Here is an 18794-nt window from a genome sequence, read left to right as displayed (position 1 = left end):
CTCACATTTGGAGACTGGCATTCTCAAGCCTAAATCAGACCTCAGAAAGGTAAAGTATTTACTTCTCTTCTGTGGACTGCTGGATATATAGATAATCATTCTTTAGTAAACATTGTATAAGTACAAAAACACACAGACACATGCAGACAGACAGAAACACACATTCCACAGGGCCAGCCAAATTTAGAAGATTAGCCTCTCTGATCCCCACTCACCCTGGAAAAAGGAGGATTTCACCTGAGCTTCCACATTCTACTCCTGCTAGAGTCAAAGCTGGAGCAAAGGACATTAAGCATTGCTAGAAGTAAAAGGAGCTGGAGAAAAGAGGATTTTCTAGAGCTTCTCTCCCAGCAAGAAAGAAGCATGTTGGTTGAACTACTTTGATGAGCAAGTGGGGATGAGTGATGAGTATTGAGACCCCTGATAGGGAGCATTGATTGAGTTACCTGTAGGGCTTGGTTTGGCTGACTGGGGAGAGAAGTGGAAGTTGGGGTGGGAGCCATGGAAGGTGACATAGTTTGGCTTTGCCTCATGTAAAATCGTAATCCCACTGTTGGAGGAGGGGCCTGGTGGGAGGTGATTAGGTCATGGGGGCAGATTTCCTCCTTGCTGTTCTCATGATAGTGAGTGAGTTGTCACGAGATCTGGTTGTTTAAAAGTGTGTGGCGTCTTCCCTCCTGTTCCCGCATGTGAGAAGTGCTTGCTTCCCCTTTGCCTTCTACTATGACTGTAAGTTTCCTGAGGCCTCCCTAGAAGCAGAAACCTGTACAGCCCACAGAACCATGAACCAATTAAACAAGCCTCTTTTCTTTATAAATTATCCAGTTTCAGGTATTTCTTTATAGCAGTGTGAGCACGGATTAGTACAGAAGGGTAGTTGAGGGCTGTCTGCAGGCTTCTCACATCTGTTCTTTCCAGGCAGTGCTCAGACTCTCCTGACAATAAATGTCCCATGCGTGTGTCCCAGGGCCTCAGCCGTTTCAGGGAGGATTGGGGAGAGGTTTGGAGGAGGGGCCAGAAGTGGAAGCTGAGTTCCCACAACCCACCCTGCATGAACACTGGGTAAATGCAGGGGTCTGAAGTTGTGAGTCCTGCTGAAGATGCACTTTTGTGATCCCCCTCAACTCTTCTGCAGGATAGAGTCTGCTCCTGTCTTCAGTTATCAGAGTAGGTTGGAGGAATGTGGGTTAACCTACTGATGTTGTGTCCATTTTGTTCCTAGGCTAATTCCCCTGCCTTCGAGTCCTGTAAGAAGCCAGAATCTGTGGCTTCTGATTTCCTCATACCCCTCTAGGTAGTCAAGGCCCATCCTCTCAGCCACCTAGCCATGGCTAAGATTGATGTCCCCAGAGCAGTAGCGTTTGGGTCTGGGGTCTCACCTATGGAGTTAGTGCCCTCATGAACACACACTACATAATGTTGAATTTAATATCAGCAACAACTTTCTAGCTGATGCCTGAATTAGCCTTCTGGGCTCTGAAACACTTACCAAATGAATTACTGATCAACATGATGGAATGTGGTTGCTCTAAAGTTCCACCGTATAAAGGGTATCAAGCCTGCCTAATATAGACCCATCTAAAAGGAGGCTAAGCCTGGGAAGGCTCTGCCCTCTCCCCCTTCAGCACACATTTCTCTTGTGACCACTAATATTATTTTGTCTACACCCAGGGGAGTCTCAAAAATCTCAGGCTTATTTAGCTCCCGGTTTAAAACAGTTTGTGTCCATAAAGGGATTCCAGGTCTTGAGTCATTTACAAAACATGTGAAGCTCTGGAAATTCCCTAGACTTCTTACTCAAATTCACTGGGAGTGGGCAACATGAGAGGGAGAGGGAGGGGAAGAAAGAGAGAGAGAGGGGAAAGGGACTTGGACCCCCAGGAGTAAATTGGAAAATGGGGTTATTTCCATCTACCTTTCAATTGAAGTGGAGAGGACAGACTCCAGAAGGCAGGGCATTCTCCCCTCAGCTCAAACCCTCAAGACAACACCTGCCACCCCCTACCCCCGACTCAAGTACCTGCAGGAGCATTGCCAGAAACTTCTTCTCAGCCTCATTCCGGCCATAGCACTGGAAGCTGTGTGTGTAGAGCGTGTACACGTAGCCATACAGGGACACCTGCATGATGTCGCTGGTGTTCAGATCCACCTTCTCTCCTGCCACGAAGGATATTTGGGTGGAGGCACCACCTAAGTCCAGGGCACCCGTGGTTTCCACTCCATGCGGGTGCACCCACATATGCCAAAGGTTCTTCTGCACAGTGGGAAAAGGAAGTGAGAAAGAAAGCCAAAGGCACCATCTCTGTTTGCCCAAAGTTCTCCACCCAAGCCTCGTCTCCTATTACTAAGAAGTAGGACAGAGAGAGCATGTGAGGCCAATTCTCTCCTTTTCTTTCAGAGGTGGTGAATTCACGTGCTTACAAGAGCTGGGCAAGTAACATAGGTAGGTAATAAATGAGTGAAGTAGATTAGGTGTATAACAGGGAGTGGTGGGGTCTGTGGCAAACTGGAGAGTCCACGAATTACACTCTGTTCCCATTACCGGGCAGGAATGTGCATCTACTGTGACCAGTTCCTCCGATTTTGGGGAGGAGTGAGGAGGTCAGAAGAAGCTAGAAGTATGGATTTTTATGTGAAATTTCCCAAACGTTAATTATTGGTAACTATTTAAAAATTTAAAATACATTTGAAGGGGAACAAAATAGGTCTTGGGCTGGATATGCTCTGAGTAACTCCCGTTTTGTGCCCCCTGTAACATGGCAGTTGTCTCTTGGAATCAACTTTCCTCTGCACCAAGGGAGCAGGGAGTGCAGGGACTGGACTGTGAGGAGACCTGGGAACACAGAGTGAAGACTTCCTCCTGTCTCTGGGGACTTAGGGATGCAGACTTCCTGAGGGCTTTGTAAATTTCAAATGGTCATGGAGCCTCTCTGAAGGATTATTCAACTGCCCTCCCAAAGACCCATAGCCTAGTGTTAAATTTAGATCCCACCCCCTTCAATTTCTTACAAGCTAGTAAAGTGATGAGATTCCCTCCCTCCCAAGCATTTAGTCCTATTTATGACCATGTTTTCTCCCCAGCTATACAGGTCTTTCTTAGCTATTGTCTCATAGGTATTTCCCTAATGCATTACATGATAGGAGTGATACAGGACAGATATCCCTAATGGTGTGTACCTCTACTTAGGCTATCACTCACAAGAGATAGGATAAACAGTAAGATTAAAAACCATGCATTTGTTTCCACACACCTCCAGGAAATTTCCCATTAAATAGTTGGCCGTAATCCATCCATATACCCCTTCCTCTTGCCCAGAAATGATTTGAGCACCCCTAAAGTCAAAGGGCTGGGACTTGAAGTAGCTTTGGATGCTTTCAAGGACTTCATTAGCTGCTGTTTCATTTTGCAACCTATGCAAGGCACAAAACAAACAAGTCTGAGTGCCCAGACAATAGAGTCTTAAAATATATAGTCTCACTCAGGTGAAAATGCAAACTTCCCCATCTCCCTGCTGGTGGGGATGAATGATTTTCCAGATGTGTGCTGTACACCACAATCCCTTTTGCAAGTTGAAGTCTTCTGGGGCAACTGTGAAGGCAGGATCCACTTGTTACCTGTCAAGCTGCCAAGTAGGAAAATTGCTTTCAGTAAAAGTACAATTTGTTCTCCCCACCTATATCATCTGTTCATGTATCAAAAGAGCCTCCTATTTAACTGCCATTGCTCTCTCAGATCAGCAGAGGAAAGGAGATTGATGAAGGCATAAGAGTGGCATAAATAATCTCTTGAAGGCACCATACGAAGGAACCCTCATCTGACAAGAAGGAAGGGGAGCTTAGTAGGAAAGGGGAAAGGAAGAACATTGAGTTTTCAGCTGTTTCTGCTTCAGTCTTTGGGAGGGCTTTAGCATGAAGGGATATGACAGTCATCATGGCTGTCACTGGATTGAAAAACCACTGGTGTGCTGACTCTTAGACAAGTGGCAACACAGCATTCTATCCCTAGTGACAGAATGTTATGGCATCCATCGCTGCCATTTTACGCTATGAAAGAGCTCGCTTGGGAGATTATTTCCTCTTTCATCCGTGGGTTAAGACAGCCAGGGGCACTGGCTGACAATCAGGAAGAAGAAAGAGCAAGGCTATAAGCAGGATCCATTCCAATTCAGTGGCCAGTTATCACTGCTTGGAAAATAATTCAGAGTTTTCCCAGTTTCATCAATTCTCATCCCAGCTAATTCTCATTAATTGTTTTATTTTCTGTTTTACTTGTCTAGTAATTAAAATATCAGCTAGTTCCTCAGAAGAAATAGATCATCATCAGAAAACAGTTTTACAAGAAAAAGTTAGTACTTAATTTATTCAAAGGAGACATTCACTTTTTCCTAAGGGGTGAGTTTTCTGTTCCGTGGTTTTTGTCATGAGCTGTAAATTGCAGAGCCTTTTAATTATTTCTCACTGAAAGACTGGGGGAGGGAGGGGAAGCAACCAAAAAAAAAGTCAGGTTCTTAAGAGCTGTTTGTTTGTTTGTTTTGTTTTTGTTTTTAGAGTAGTAGAAGTCTACTTAAGTCATAAGGTCAGAGCCAGTTCAACCAAGAAGTTTACATAGGTACAAACACTACTGGTAAAGCAAAGATATTTTAGAGTAACTTCTACAGACATTTAATGGAATTGGACCAGTATTTCTCTCTGATTGTAGTCACTTATCCCATTCATATTGTTGGTATTGCTCAGGTCCTGTGCTGAAACTTGTTACCTGAAGTCAAATCCCAGGGAGGGTAAACAGCATCCTAATGTATTCTGAAATGGGAAATTCAGCCTGAAAATGTGAATTGAATAGAGTGAAAGCAGAAGGATTTCACAAATTAAGCCCTAAGCATTCAGTCTCCAAGTTGAAAACTTCATGAGCACATCCTGCAGCTGACTTTTCTATAAGTAGCTCCACACATGTCGTGTTAAGGAAGCATCCACTACAGCAGATGAGGATTTTAGGTCCATGGAATTAAGAGCCTGTAAAGGGGCTGCCTTGCTGTGTTCTCTGAGATTACAAGGTTTCAGTTCCACCCTTGTTGAAAGAACTGTTTTTATAAGAAAGAAAAGGCAAAAGGAAGGAGTTTTTAAGTCATTTCTATTACACGTAAATGAAATAATTTAGAAATACACTGCAGATTCCAAGAGTGAGCAAAGAAATCTGACTTCTTTTCACATTCAATGTGGTCAACCAGGAAATCAGATTAGAAATGAGAATTATGAGACTATAAGGAAAAGGCCCAGTCTAACGGAGAGCACGTCATGATTTCTTTTCATTATCATGTTAAAGGAGCTCTGTTTGTTCTTTTTTTATTTTCTTAATACTCCGACATAGATAATTTTGCATGCTTGGAATCATAAAGTGCCTTTGAAGCAGAATAAGTGATGTCTTCTTGTGATAAAACCTTATTCCAACACTTGGAGTAGCCTCTACTCTGAGTAGATTTAAGTTTGATGTTTATTTTTGGAAACTGTTTTTTTTAAATTTCAAGGTCAAGGAAATGCTATAATGGAGAAAAAAGAAAAAAGACATTCAAAAACATGCAACTGGGCCAAAAGCCATGACTACAAATTTAGAAGTAACTAATTGAGTGAGTGAAATGAGATGCTTGTTTCATAACAACTCCAAAAGCTTTGACTGATTTGAGGTGCAGACATGCCATTGTTTTAAAGCAGATTTCAGTGGTCTTTTGTACACAAGCAGAAGCTACATAGCTATGGGTTGTACTTACTACCAAACTTAGCTGGTTGTCCACAGGTGTCAAAATACCAAGTGTCAAAACAGCTACTTTTCCAAAGCAGTAGAGTTATATCCCATGAGCGGATTTCATATTACCTCTCTCTTTTTCAAAGTTCCCAGTAAAATCACCAAGTGAGAGGGAAACAATTTTAGAACTGTTTCTTTCTGGGTATTAAAATAAAGACTAAAAGTTTCCCAATCTTTAAAGCCCAAATTTATGGCAGAATATGGCTTCTTTTTGGGGGGCGAGGGTTGTTCCCAGAAATAGACTTACATTCTTGGCAAGGTTCAACACATTCTTGGTTATTTTTGTCAAATGGGCCCCTTTGTGCCACTTAGCCTTTACCTCAGCAAGCGCATCCCAGCTGTGGCTCCCAGGTGAATGGGGGTGGAGCCGTGGAGGTGAAATGGAACCTGCCCCTTGACTTTTTGCATACAATCCTCAAAGGCTTTGGGGACATCTTGGGGGTTATTTCCATAGCTGGAGATTCCAGAGCCTGAAAAGCAAGCAGTCAGCATCTGTCAGCATTTCCAGGAACCAACAGCGGTAATACAACCTTTAAATAAAAAACAGACTGGCTTTGAAAATTATTGGGGTTTGGTAGGGGGTTGAAAACAGCTGGATGTGGTAAGTCCTATATGGTCACACTGATCAGTCTACTTGCAACCTCTAAAGGAATGAATTACAATTGTGAAAAAAGTAAGCCAGGGCCTACTTTTAAAAAATGTTTTCGGCTGGGCGCGGTGGCTCAAGCCTGTAATCCCAGCACTTTGGGAGGCCGAGACGGGCGGATCACGAGGTCAGGAGATCGAGACCACCCTGGCTAACACCGTGAAACACCGTCTCTACTAAAGAATACAAAAAACTAGCCGAGCGAGGTGGCGGGCACCTGTAGTCCCAGCTACTCGGGAGGCTGAGGCAGGAGAATGGCGTAAACCTGGGAGGCGGAGCTTGCAGTGGGCTGAGATCCGGCCACTGCACTCCAGCCTGGGCGACAGAGCCAGACTCCGTTTCAGGAAACAAAAAAAATGTTTTCATTATAAAAATTTCAAATATAAGTAAAAGTAGAGAGAATAGTATATTGAAACTCATGCATCTATCTCCCAGCTTCAACAATAATCGACTCTTATTTCATCTGTACAGTCTTCCACTTGTTCCCCACCAAGCAAACTGCAGATGTGTCATTTAATTCCCATATTTCAGTGTGTATCACAAAAAGTAAAAATTCTTTGAAAAAGCCCTAACTACAGTTGAATTATTATACCTGTACAAATTAAAAATAATTTATTTTTCTTTTCTTTTTTTTTTCTTTTTTCTCTCTCTTTTTTTTTTTTGAGGCAGTCTTGCTCTGTCGCCCAGGCTGGATTGCAGTGGCATGATCTCGGCTCACTACAACCTCCACCTCTCAGGTTCAAGTGATTCTCCTGCCTCAGTTTCCTGAGTACCTGGGATTACAGGTGTGCACCACCACACCTGGCTAATTTTTGTTTTTTTTTTTTGTAGAGACACGGTTTCACCATGTTGCCCAGGCTGGTCTTGAACTCCTGACCTCAGGTGATCCACCTGCCTCGACCTCCCACAGTGCTGGGATTACCGGCGTGAGCCACTATGCCTGGCCAAAAAAATAATTTCTTAATATCATGAACTATCTAGTCATGGTTCACATTGCCTCCATATCCATTCTCATTCTCATCCTCTCTCTTTCTCTTCCTTCTCCTCCTCTTCCTCCCTCCTTCTTCCTCCATCCACCACCCTTTCCTCATTTGTATGAGTCAGGATCCCAATAAATTCCGTACAGTGCAATCTTAAGTCTCTTTCTGTCTATTGGTTCTGCCTTCCCTTTCTATTTTTCCTCCTAATTATTAAAAGTTTTTATTGCAATTTCTCTATCCTGAAGAATTTCCACAGTCTTGAGTTTGTCGATTGTACCCTCATAATTCAATGAACATCTTTCTTGGTCCTTTGTATTTCTATAAATTGTTAATTGAATGTAGAGGCTTGATCAGATCAGGTTTGAATTTTTAAAAAAATATATAGGGATTAGTGTGGACTTATAATAGGAGGCACAGTGTCTGGTTGTCTCTTTTTCTGTGCTGTTAGCATTATCAATGAAAATGGCTTAGATCCATTATTTCATTAGGGGTTGCAAATGGTGATATCTTCTTTTTTTTTTTCTGAGATGGAGTCTCGCTCCGTCACCTAGGCTGGAGTGCAGTGGTGTGATCTTGGCTCACTACAACCTCCGTCTTCCAGATTCAAGCGATTCTTGTGCCTCAGCCTCCCAAGTAGTTGGCATTACAAGCGCATGCCACCTTGCCTGGCTAATTTTTGTATTTTTTGTAAAGACAGAGTTTCGCCATGTTGGCCAGGCTGGTCTCGAACTCCTGGCCTCAAGTGATCCACCCTCCTCGGCCTTCCAAATTGCTGGGATTACGGGTGTGAGACACCATGCCTGGCCTGTTGCATTTTACTTTTGAGTTTTAGGAATTACTTTTTAAAAAGCGATATTGTTTTATAGTTATTAAAATAATTACATAGTTCTAACATCAGATCTACAAAACTAGGTATATTCAGAGACATCTAGATTCTCTCCTTGTCTCCTCTTCCTGTAAGTAGTTTCTTTTTTAAAAAAAGTTTAACCAATGTTTGTTTAAAATAAGCAAGTACATATATTTTTAATCACCCCAACTTCTAGATAAATGGTAATTTACTATATATACCTTTCTCCACTTTTTTTTTTGCATTCAACAATACTTCCTAGTAGCCACTCCATAGCAGTATATAAATATTCTTCATTTCTTTTTACAGTTGCATTGCATGCCATTGCATGAATGTAACTTAATTTGTTCTCCCAGTCCAGGCTCTGAGTTTAAATAAGTCCTACTTGAAGGAAGACTAAGTATAGGACAGACAAGGAAGATGGAGGGAATATGGTCCCTCTGGAAACTTCCTTCTTTGGAATTGGTAGAGCCACTGCCTCCTTCAACGGCCCTTTCTTAACCTTTCCCACCCATCTTCTAACTACCACAAACCAATAAAAAAAACCCTGAGCTCTCTAATTACAAGTTTTACTTGGATGTGTCCATTAAGATGCACAGACATGTGGATTTCATCGACAGTGCCAGAGAAGCAAGGACAGGCTTTCCCAACCTTGGCCAAGGAGAGAGCCTCTAATGTAATCTTCTCTCCTGGGGGAATGACCTCCTACAACAGACAAATGACAGCACCATAAGCCCTGGGCTTAATGAGCTTGGTGGCTTGATCTCAGGAGTTCAGAACTGAAGTAGCTGTAAGAAACACTAATAACAACAATTAAATAAATATATATATTTTTTATGTGTGTGTGTGTGTGTGTGTGTATATATATATATTTTTTTTTTTTTTGAGACGGAATTTTTTGCTCTTGTCACCCAGGCTAGAGTGCAATGGCATCATCTTGGCTCACTGCAACCTCCACCTCCCAGGTTCAAGTGATTCTCCTGCCTCAGCCTCCCAAGTAGCTGGGACTACAGGTATGCAGCAACAGACCCGGCTAATTTTGTATTTTTAGGAGAGACGGAGTTTCACCATGTTGGCCAGGCTGGTCTCAAACTCCTGACTTCAGTTGATTTGCTTGGCCTCCTGAAGTGCTGGGATTATAGGAGTGAGCCATTGCACCCAGCCTGTATGAATAATTTTTAATACAAAAATATATTAATCCTAAAAAAAGAATTATTTTCCCCTCTGGTGTGAAGGATTATGGATGATCTTACTTCCTTTTCTACTTTTAGATGAAGATGAGGTCTTGCTATGTTGCCCAGGCTGGTCTCAAACTCCTAGGCTCAAGTGATCCTTCTGCCTCAGCCTCCTGAGTAGCTGGGAATATAGGTGCACACCATTGTGCCTGGTTCCATTTTATTTACCTATGTTTTCTGATTTTCACACAATGAAAATATATTATTTTGTAATTAGAAAGTTATTTTAAAAAAGACACAACTCTCTCAGTAAATAAAATGTCAGATTAAGCTCTCAGGCATATTCTTATGTGACAGGTTATTTAACAGGGTTTTCTTTCCACAATGCCAATAAAAACAACAAAACTGTGCTGAACATCACAGGTAAGTGTTCACGTTCCTCATAATTCTTTTCTGTGAAACTAGTAAAATGAATCCCCATACACTGATCATTCAGCTTCAACAGTTAATCAATACACAGCCCACCTTATTTTCATCTATATGCTTTCTTTTTTCCATCTCTATGAATTATTGTAAAGAAAATCCCAGGCATTATATTAATTCATCAGCAAACACGTTAGTATATGTTTTGAAGAGGGAAGGACTCTGAAAAGTATAACCATGATACCTAAGAAAAAAATCACTCCTAAAAAAGTTCTTAATATTATTAAAGACACGTCAGTGTTCAAATTTCCCAGAATAACTAACTTTTTCTTTATAGTGTGATGAAGAAACCAAAGTCCATACCTTGTACGTGCATTTGGATGTTTTTTAAGATTCTGGCCGGGCGCGGTGGCTCAAGCCTGTAATCCCAGCACTTTGGGAGGCCGAGGCGGGCGGATCACGAGGTCAGGAGATCGAGACCATCCTGGCTAACACAATGAAACCCCGTCTCCACTAAAAATACAAAAAAATTAGCCGGGCGTGGTGGCGGCGCCTGTAGTCCCAGCTACTCGGGAGGCTGAGGCAGGAGAATGGCGGGAACCCGGGAGGCGGAGCTTGCAGTGAGCCGAGATCGCGCCACTGCACTCCAGCCTGGGCGACAGAGCGAGACTCCGCCTCAAAAAAAAAAAAAAAAAAGATTCTTTATTCTGTAACAGTCTTCATGACCCCCTTTTTTCTTGCCATTTATTTATTAAAGAAATAATTTTAATGGAGTAGCTCTCTCATTTTGGATTTTGCTGATTGGATCCGTGAGGTGTCATTGAACATGTTCCTTTATCTCCTGTGTTTTTTATAAACTGGGAGTTAATTTCTAGAAATGTGATCAGATTCAGGTTTGATTTTTTGGCAAGAGCACTTCCTAGGTGTGCTAGGTTTTTCCTACTGTACATCACCACACTGAGGGCATATCATGTCTGTCTAACTTCTTAGGTTATAAGCTCCCCATCACTTTTTACCTAATTGTGCACTTCCTCTTTCTTCAAATACCTTGGATTTGGGTTCTGAACTTCTTCTCCCCTTACTGGCTGCCATTCCTCCTAAGTTCATTTGCTGGATCCTCCTCCTCTCCCCAGCCTCTCAGTACTGGAGTGTGTAAGGCTAAGTCCTCAGATCTCTTTTCTTTAGTATCTACTCACTCCCTAGATGAGCTGGGGCTGGATATCATCTGTATTCTGATGACCCTCAGCTTTATTTCTTCAACCTCCCCATCCCCTGAACTCCTGACTTGCCTATCTGACAACCACACTCACTATATAGATCAGGAGTGAGGAAGGTATTTGACTCAATACCTGTTTTTGTATGGATTGCGAGTGAAGAATAATTTTTACATTTTCAAGTAGTTGGCAAAAAATCAAATGAAGAACAGCATTTCATGACATGAAAATTATAAGAAAATGTCAGTGTCCATAAGTAAAGTTTTTTTTTTTTGAAATACAAACATGCTAATTCATCTACACATTGTCTATGGCTGTTTTCATGCTAAAGGGGCAGAGTTGAGCAGTTATGACAGAGACCATATGGCCCACAAGTCTAAAATATTTATCGTCTAACTCTTTACAGAAAAAAGTTTGCTGTCCCCTGACTCACATGATTTATAGCCATCTCCAACTTAATATGCCCAAAACCAAACTCTTTAAGTCTTGCCCTGCCCCCAGTATGCTCCATTCCCAGTGTTCCCCAATCTCAGTAAATGGTGTTGTGATGCACACAGTTGCTTATATCCAAACTCTTGCTCATGCAGTATCAACTCAGATGCCTCACATCAAGTCCATCATAAAATCATGTTGGTCCTACCTTCAAAATACCTTGCAAATCTAAGCACTTCTCACCCCCTTCCCCAGAACCTCGTAAACCAAGGTTTCTCAACCTTGGTGCTACTGACATTTTGGGGTAGATAATTCTTTGTTGTGGAGGCTGTTCTGTGCATTGTACAATGCTTAGAACATTGTAGAATGGCAAGGGAAAAGGCCAAGCGTGGAAGCTGCTCAGCATTTTCTAGGAAAAGCCAAGGGGCCAGTGTGGCTGGAAGAAAGATGAGAAATGTCCTCTATGCACTAGATGCTAGCAGCACCACAGACCTAGTCATGACAATCAAAAAGATCTCCAGACATTGCAAAATGTTTCCTGGGAGACAAATTCACCTTGTGTTGAGAAGCACCAGTCAAGGACAAATTGACCATCACTTAATCTCTCACCTATACTGATTTAACAGCACTTAACTGGTGTCCTCGCTTCCCATCTTAGCCCCTGACTACATGTTCTATATCAACTGAGCGATCCGTTAAAAACAGAAGTCATATCATATTAGTTCCCTGGTTAGAATCTTCTAATGGCTTCCCAATATACTTTGAAGAAACTTCATCTGAGTCACAGTCAAACCCTTATGACACCTCAAGGCCCTCCAAGGAGCTGGCCTTGGCTATAGCTTCAGTCTCATTTCTCATCTTTCTTCCAGCCACACTGGCCCCTTGGCTTTTCCTAGAAAATGCTGAGCAGCTTCCACGCTTGGCCTTTTCCCTTACCATGCCTCTGCTCAGCATGTTCTTCTCCCAGACATTTACATGGCTCACTGTCTCATCTCACTTTTGTCTCTGCTTAGCTGTCATATTCTTCATACTTCCCTGACAGTCCTGTTCAAAACAGCATGATCACTTTCTATTTCCCACCCTGCCTGATTTCTCTTCACATCATGTCTCCCTGACACTCGTTATATGCCCTTTATTTTTTTGTCTATTTTCTTCATTGGAATGCAAGTCTCATAACACATAACCACAGATTTTGTATATATTGTTTATTTCTGAATTCCTGGTGCCAAGAACAGTTCGTATCAAACAGCAGGCACCTAATACATATTTATTAAATCAATCAATCAATGAGACTTTCAAACCACCATACATCTCTACAGTAAGGAGATTGGCTAGTCCAATCTGGGCTAAACAAAATATAATCTGCAACAGCTGGTCTCTGGATAGCGGCTGGTGAGAGGCAAGATAGAATGGTGAAACCTTGGGAGTATGTCACCAGAGAGCCTGTTTGCATAAGGTCTATTAAGCCTCCCAGAGGGAAAAGGAGATAGGATTCACAGGCTCCTAGGATACTTGGACTTGGATACTTGGTCCCATGAGAGGAGCACGGAAATTGCTATTTCAATATGGGGAGAGAGGGTTAAACAGATGTCACAAAACTTACTTGAGGGGAAACAGAAGCCAAGACACGCGCCTCAGCTTGAGCTCCGGCCAACTATTGGCAAAGGATTTTTTTTTTTTTGAAATGGAGTCTCACTCTGTCACCCAGACTGCAGGACAGTGGTGTGATTTCCACTCACTGCAACCTCTGCCTTCTGGGTTCAAGCAATTCTCCTGCTTCAGCCTCCCGAGTAGCTGGGATTACAGGCGCCCACCACCACGCCTGGCTAATTTTTGTATTTTTAGTAGAGATAGAGTTTCATCATGTTGGCCAGGCTGGTCTCAAACTCCTGACCTCAGGTGATCCACCCACCTCAGCCTCCCAAAGTGCTGGGATTACAGGCATGAGCCACTGCGCCCAGTGGCAAAGGATGTTTTTTAATGCTATGGTGACCTGGTTTCTGATGCAACTCTTTGAGGGATTTTAATGTAGGAGATAGTTAAGTTTAGGCTCTAGTGGAGCTTAAGTAATTTTTAGTTACTGGTTTAAAGGAAAGACATTGTGAATGTCCCTTGTGGGGAAAGGCAGCAGCAGGCATGAGTACTGCAGATGAGATGAGACATATGCAGAGAATCCAGCACCTCCAGGGGGTGGCTTCGCCACAAGCAGCCAGAGGCACAGACACCAGCACAGAAACCGCCAGCAAAGGCAATGAACTCATGGAAAACAGTAGCAACTGGGGGTTGATACCTACTAGAAAGAAATTTCTGAGGGCCTAGGCATCTGGGAATCCCTGCTGGGTGAGCAAGCATTCATCACCCTCTTCTGTTTGGCCAAGACAGGGGAGTCCTGGGAAGTTTGCAACAGAGGAACCAGAAACCCAAATTATCCTTGGAGAAGCCACAAGTCTTTGAGGGGATGACACTTGCTGAACTTCAACTCTGTAATTTAAGCTTTAGTTTGTGGTCTTCTGTTCACTCAGAGTATATATGGATCCCTGAGACTACTGTGATCAAAGAAGGGAAGATCATTTATGGATGTGCTGTGGCCTCCATGACTCTGTGCCTCCTCAAATCACATATGCCATCCAGGGTGGGCCAAGGAACCCTTCCCCTGAGGGACTGCTGTAACACCTCCCCACGTAAGTCTTATTTTTCCCCACAGTCGTAAGGCTGTCAAGACTAACTTGATTGAATTGCCCTCCTGGGTCTAAAAACAGAGATCTTGTAACTGTGGGACAGAGTAACAAGTGGTAAGAGGATCCACCAGGAGCTCTGGATTGTGGTGCCCCACGAATAACAGCTAATGCTTATTGAGCACTTACTGTATGCCAGGCATTTCTTTTACATATATTATGTCATTTAATCTTCAAATCACTCCTATGGGGTAGGTATAACTACTATTACGTTTTTTACTTTAGAGATGAGGAAGTCAAGACTCAGAGAGGTTAGATAACTTTCCAAGGTTCACACAGTAGGGATGAGGTGAAGTCTTAATCTCGATCTTACACTCTCTTCTCTTTACTCAGAGCACGTAGTCTCTTTGAAAGGAGCAGCCTGCTGTCCTATTTCATGGTTGAAGGTGAGGAAATTGCTCAGGAGTTACCCGAGCAGATAGAGAATTGCTGGTTGAGGTCACAGCAGGGCTACAGCTGCCTGTGTCTTGTGGATAACAGTGCAAGCAACACTCAGAAAATATCTGCTGGGTGCAGTGGCTCACACCTGTAATCTCAGCACTTTGGGAGGCTGAGGCAGGAGGATGGCTTGAGCCCAGAAATTCAAGACCAGCCTGGGCAACATAGTAAGACCCCATCTCTACAAAAAATAAAATTAGCCAGATGTGGTGGCACTGTCTGTAGTCCCAGCTACTCAGGAGGCTGAGATAGGAGGACTGCTTGAACCCAGGAAGTCTAGGCTGCAGCGAGCCATGATTGTGCCACTGCACTCCAGCCTGGAAGACAGAGTGAGACCCTATCTCAAAAAGAAAAAAAGAAGAAGGGAAAATATCCAAGTCCCCTGTGTAGTGAACCCAAAAACATGCCGTGCAAATACCCCTTCAAATAGACTTATTGTTCCAGCTGTCAGCTTCTTCAGGGTCTGCCTGAGCTGCAGAGAGCTGCCTTGCTCAAGATGTTGCTCTTTCCAGGGTGGCAAACATCCGATGAGTGGCAGCAACAGGGGTATTACAGCCAAGCCACTTCACATCATTTCAACCCAGTGCAGCATAACAGATCAGTTGAAGCTTCATCAGGCCTGAGTTGAAGTTTGACTTCTTTTTTTGTCCAATCCTTCTCTCTGCCTGCTTTCTGCTATAATGGTGCATCTCTAATAACCACCTTGCATTCCATAATCTGTCTCTACATCTGCTTCTGGAGATCCTAACCTGGAACACCTGTGCATCAGGGTAGGCAAGCTCCTGGCTGCCCTCCTCGGAGGGCGGATGCAGAATTCACTGATTATCCAAAGAAGACTCTTGGTCTCCCAGTGAGAAAGACTAACTCTGCTCCCCAAGTTTTTCAGTGCCATGATCCCCATGAACTTACAATGTTTTGGCAGCTCACTGAGGGAAACAAAGGAGGTTGCTGGGCTGGGAGGACAGGTCTGGAGTCTCTAACTTGTGGTCCTGTGGGCTCAAGGATACACTGGGCACATTCAGAACACCCTGGTTGGGAGGCTACAGGCCAACTCAAAAATCCTAATGCTCGAATGAGGAAGATAAGTGGCTTTGAAAAAGGCTTACACATATACACACTCCCTAACTAGGCTCGATTACTTGGACTAATTATACACACTCCTAATTATACACACTCCCTAACTAGGCTCGATTACTTCAACTAATTACTTAATTGTAAAAGGCAAAATTATAACACTTTTCATAGAAAAATGTCTGTATGACCTCAAGATAGGAAAGGATTTCTTAAATAAAACATACAAAAAAGCAAGCCACAAAAGGGAATATTGATGGTTGTATTTACATAAGAATCAAGAACCTCTATTCATCAAGAGACATCACAAACTAAAAAGACAAACTACAAACTGTGAGAAGATATTAGCAATAATATGATAATATTAATGGCAAAGAATTCATATTTAGAATATTTATAAAGATTTCAATGAATTAGTAAGAAAAATTCAATAATTCAATAGAAAAATGAACAAAAGACATGAACATGCATTTCACAGAAAACAGAAATAGCTATAAATATATGTAAAGATATTAAGTAACCAAGAAAATACAAATGCCTATCAACAAGGAAAAATGAGGCTGGGTGCAATGGCTCATGCATGTAATCCCAGGGCTTTGGGAGACCAAGGCCGGTGGATCACTTGAGGTCAGGAGTTCGAGGCCAGCCTGGCCAACATGGTGAAGCCCCATCTCTACTAAAAATACAAAAATTAGCCAGGTGTGGTGGCAGGCACCTGTAATCCCGGCTACTTGGGAGGCTGAGGCAGGAGAATCGCTTGAACTCAGGAGGCAGAGATTGCAGTGAGCCAAGACTGTGCCACTGCACTCCAGCCTGGGCAACAGAGGGAGACTGTCTCAAAAAAAAAAAAAAAAAAAAAAAAATGAGCAAGATAGTTACTCATATCAACACAGATGAATCTTTTTTTTTGTTTTTGTTTTTGTTTTTTTGTTTTTTTTTGAGGCAGAGTCTCGCTCTGTCGCCCAGGCTGGAGTGCAGTGGCCAGATCTCAGCTCACTGCAAGCTCCGCCTCCTGGGTTTACACCATTCTCCTGCCTCAGCCTCCCCAGTAGCTGGGACTACAGGTGCCTGCCACCTCGCCCGGCTAGTTTTTTGTATTTTTTTTAGTAGAGACGGGGTTTCACCGTGTTAGCCAGGATGGTCTCGATCTCCTGACCTCGTGATCCACCCGTCTCGGCCTCCCAAAGTGCTGGGATTACAGGCTTGAGCCACCGCGCCCGGCCAACACCGATGAATCTTAAAAATCCAATGTTGTTAGTGAACAAAGCAAATACAGCATAAAATATGTTGATTCCATTTATATGAATACATGTTTGATTTTGTTTTAAAAAACAGAAACACTACATACATAAGACGAAACTATAAAGAACAAGGAAACAGTTAATATAAAACTCAGAATATGCTGTGGAAAAGGCAGGGAGCTGCATGGAGGATCATTTATTATCATTGCTGCTAATACTCCGTTTCAAGGGCTGGCACCCCATGAGCCAAATCCAGTATACCACCTTTTTTTTGTACAGCCTGTGAGCTAAGAGAGTTTTTACATTTTTTAATGTTGGGAAAAAATTTACAAGAAGAATTACATTTCATGATGTGAGAATTATATGAAATTCAAAATTTCAGTGTCCATAAATAAAGCTTTACTGGAACAGAGCCATGTCCATTTGTTTATATATTGTCATTCTCTCTCTGCCTGCCCGTCAGTACACACGACTACTCCTTATCACTGTTGGAAGACAGCTTTCCATGTGTTCCTTGTGTTTCCCTCCACAGCAAAAGGCAGACATGCTCACTGCCCATTATAAATGCTTCTCTAAAATCCCAGACTTCCTTTCCTATGACAGAACCTATTGCATGAGTGCATACTCTCTGTCCCTCTTTCCATCATCCTGGGCAAATTGGGAATCAGTACCAGTGTAAGAAAATGCTGATACTCTGGGCTACTCCTGTGAGTAACAAATTATCCTTTGTTTCTGAACCAGGAGTCTTATGTCTTCCAGCACCCATGAAAATATGGCAGGGTAAAATCTCAGACCATCCACAGTTCTTGACGCCACCCCTTCCCATGTATACAGATTAAAAACTTGAGGCCCAGAGAAGGGAAGTGACTAGAGCAAGTTTATTCCACTGATGAGTAGCAGCACTAGCACAAGATCTCCTATTTCCTGGCTCCCAGTCCAATGCTCATTCCCTGCCTCCCAGCAACATCTAAGGACCTCTCCAGGCCTCCAAGACACTTAGAACTTCACCTTGCTTCCCATTGCAACTCCCAGACACACTTCAGTCCTTACCTTTCACACTACATTTGAAGGTTTGACTGACCACTCCGGTATTATTCTCTTTCTCTGCTGGCCATTGATACACGTAGACTGTGGTTCTAGAAGACCCGGCATCCAGCACAATACCATACTGAATAAAAAGGGAAAGGGAGAGTCAGAAATGGGCGGGACTCCTCTGATCACTGCTTTCTCGGTGGGCCACTGAAAACCCTGAGTACCTTAATCCGCACTGCTTCACTTAGGGAAGGACTGATCAATAAGAAAAACTATTTCCTCCAAACCAATTTTGTCTCCTTGGATTGTGGAGGAAGAGGATGAAGAAAGGTAGGGCAGGTTCCAGGAAATAATTATCACTTTGCCATGCATTAGAATCACCTGGAGAGCTTAAAAAATCCCCCAGTGCCAAGGCTACACCCCATACCAATTAAATCAGAATCTCTGAGAGTGGACTCAGGCATCAACAGGTTTTAAAAGTCCCAGGTGAGTCCAACACTCAGCCAAGGTTGAGAATTGTACTTCATAGATCTTGTATACAATCGGGTTGCCTGGTTCTTCCTCATTTAGACCTCTGGGGGGAGGTACAAAAGCCATCTTCATCTCAGAAGGAAAATGAATAGTCACCTGGATGCCCTATATTTCCAAACTTCTAGGTTTATCAGTCTAAAAATAAACAACCAAAATGAAAGCGTAGGAAGAAGCTATAGGAAGTTTTTCACATGGCAGAGGCATTTCTTTTTTTCTTTTTTTGAGATGGAAT

At 42.8% G+C, this 18794-nt stretch overlaps 1 protein-coding gene across 5 annotated transcripts in view; it reads right to left on the bottom strand.

Moving 5' to 3' along the window:
• The window catches only part of ENTPD3 (ectonucleoside triphosphate diphosphohydrolase 3), a 40037-nt gene that overhangs the window by 9720 nt on the left and 11523 nt on the right, over positions 1 to 18794 (bottom strand). For all 5 annotated transcript variants that reach the window (XM_015131264.3, XM_077991001.1, XM_077991002.1 and 2 more), the window contains 4 exon segments: positions 18050 to 18167; positions 6117 to 6267; positions 3252 to 3411; positions 2021 to 2254 (listed from right to left, as the gene is read on the bottom strand). In XM_015131264.3, coding sequence (XP_014986750.1) covers positions 2021 to 2254; positions 3252 to 3411; positions 6117 to 6267; positions 18050 to 18167 — 663 coding nt within the window.

Source organism: Macaca mulatta, chromosome 2 (genome assembly GCF_049350105.2).
Source record: "Macaca mulatta isolate MMU2019108-1 chromosome 2, T2T-MMU8v2.0, whole genome shotgun sequence".
NCBI classification, from domain to species: Eukaryota; Metazoa; Chordata; class Mammalia; order Primates; family Cercopithecidae; genus Macaca; species Macaca mulatta.
The sequence above is the reverse complement of the archived record's forward strand: the minus strand, read 5'-3'. Positions and strand labels throughout refer to the sequence as shown.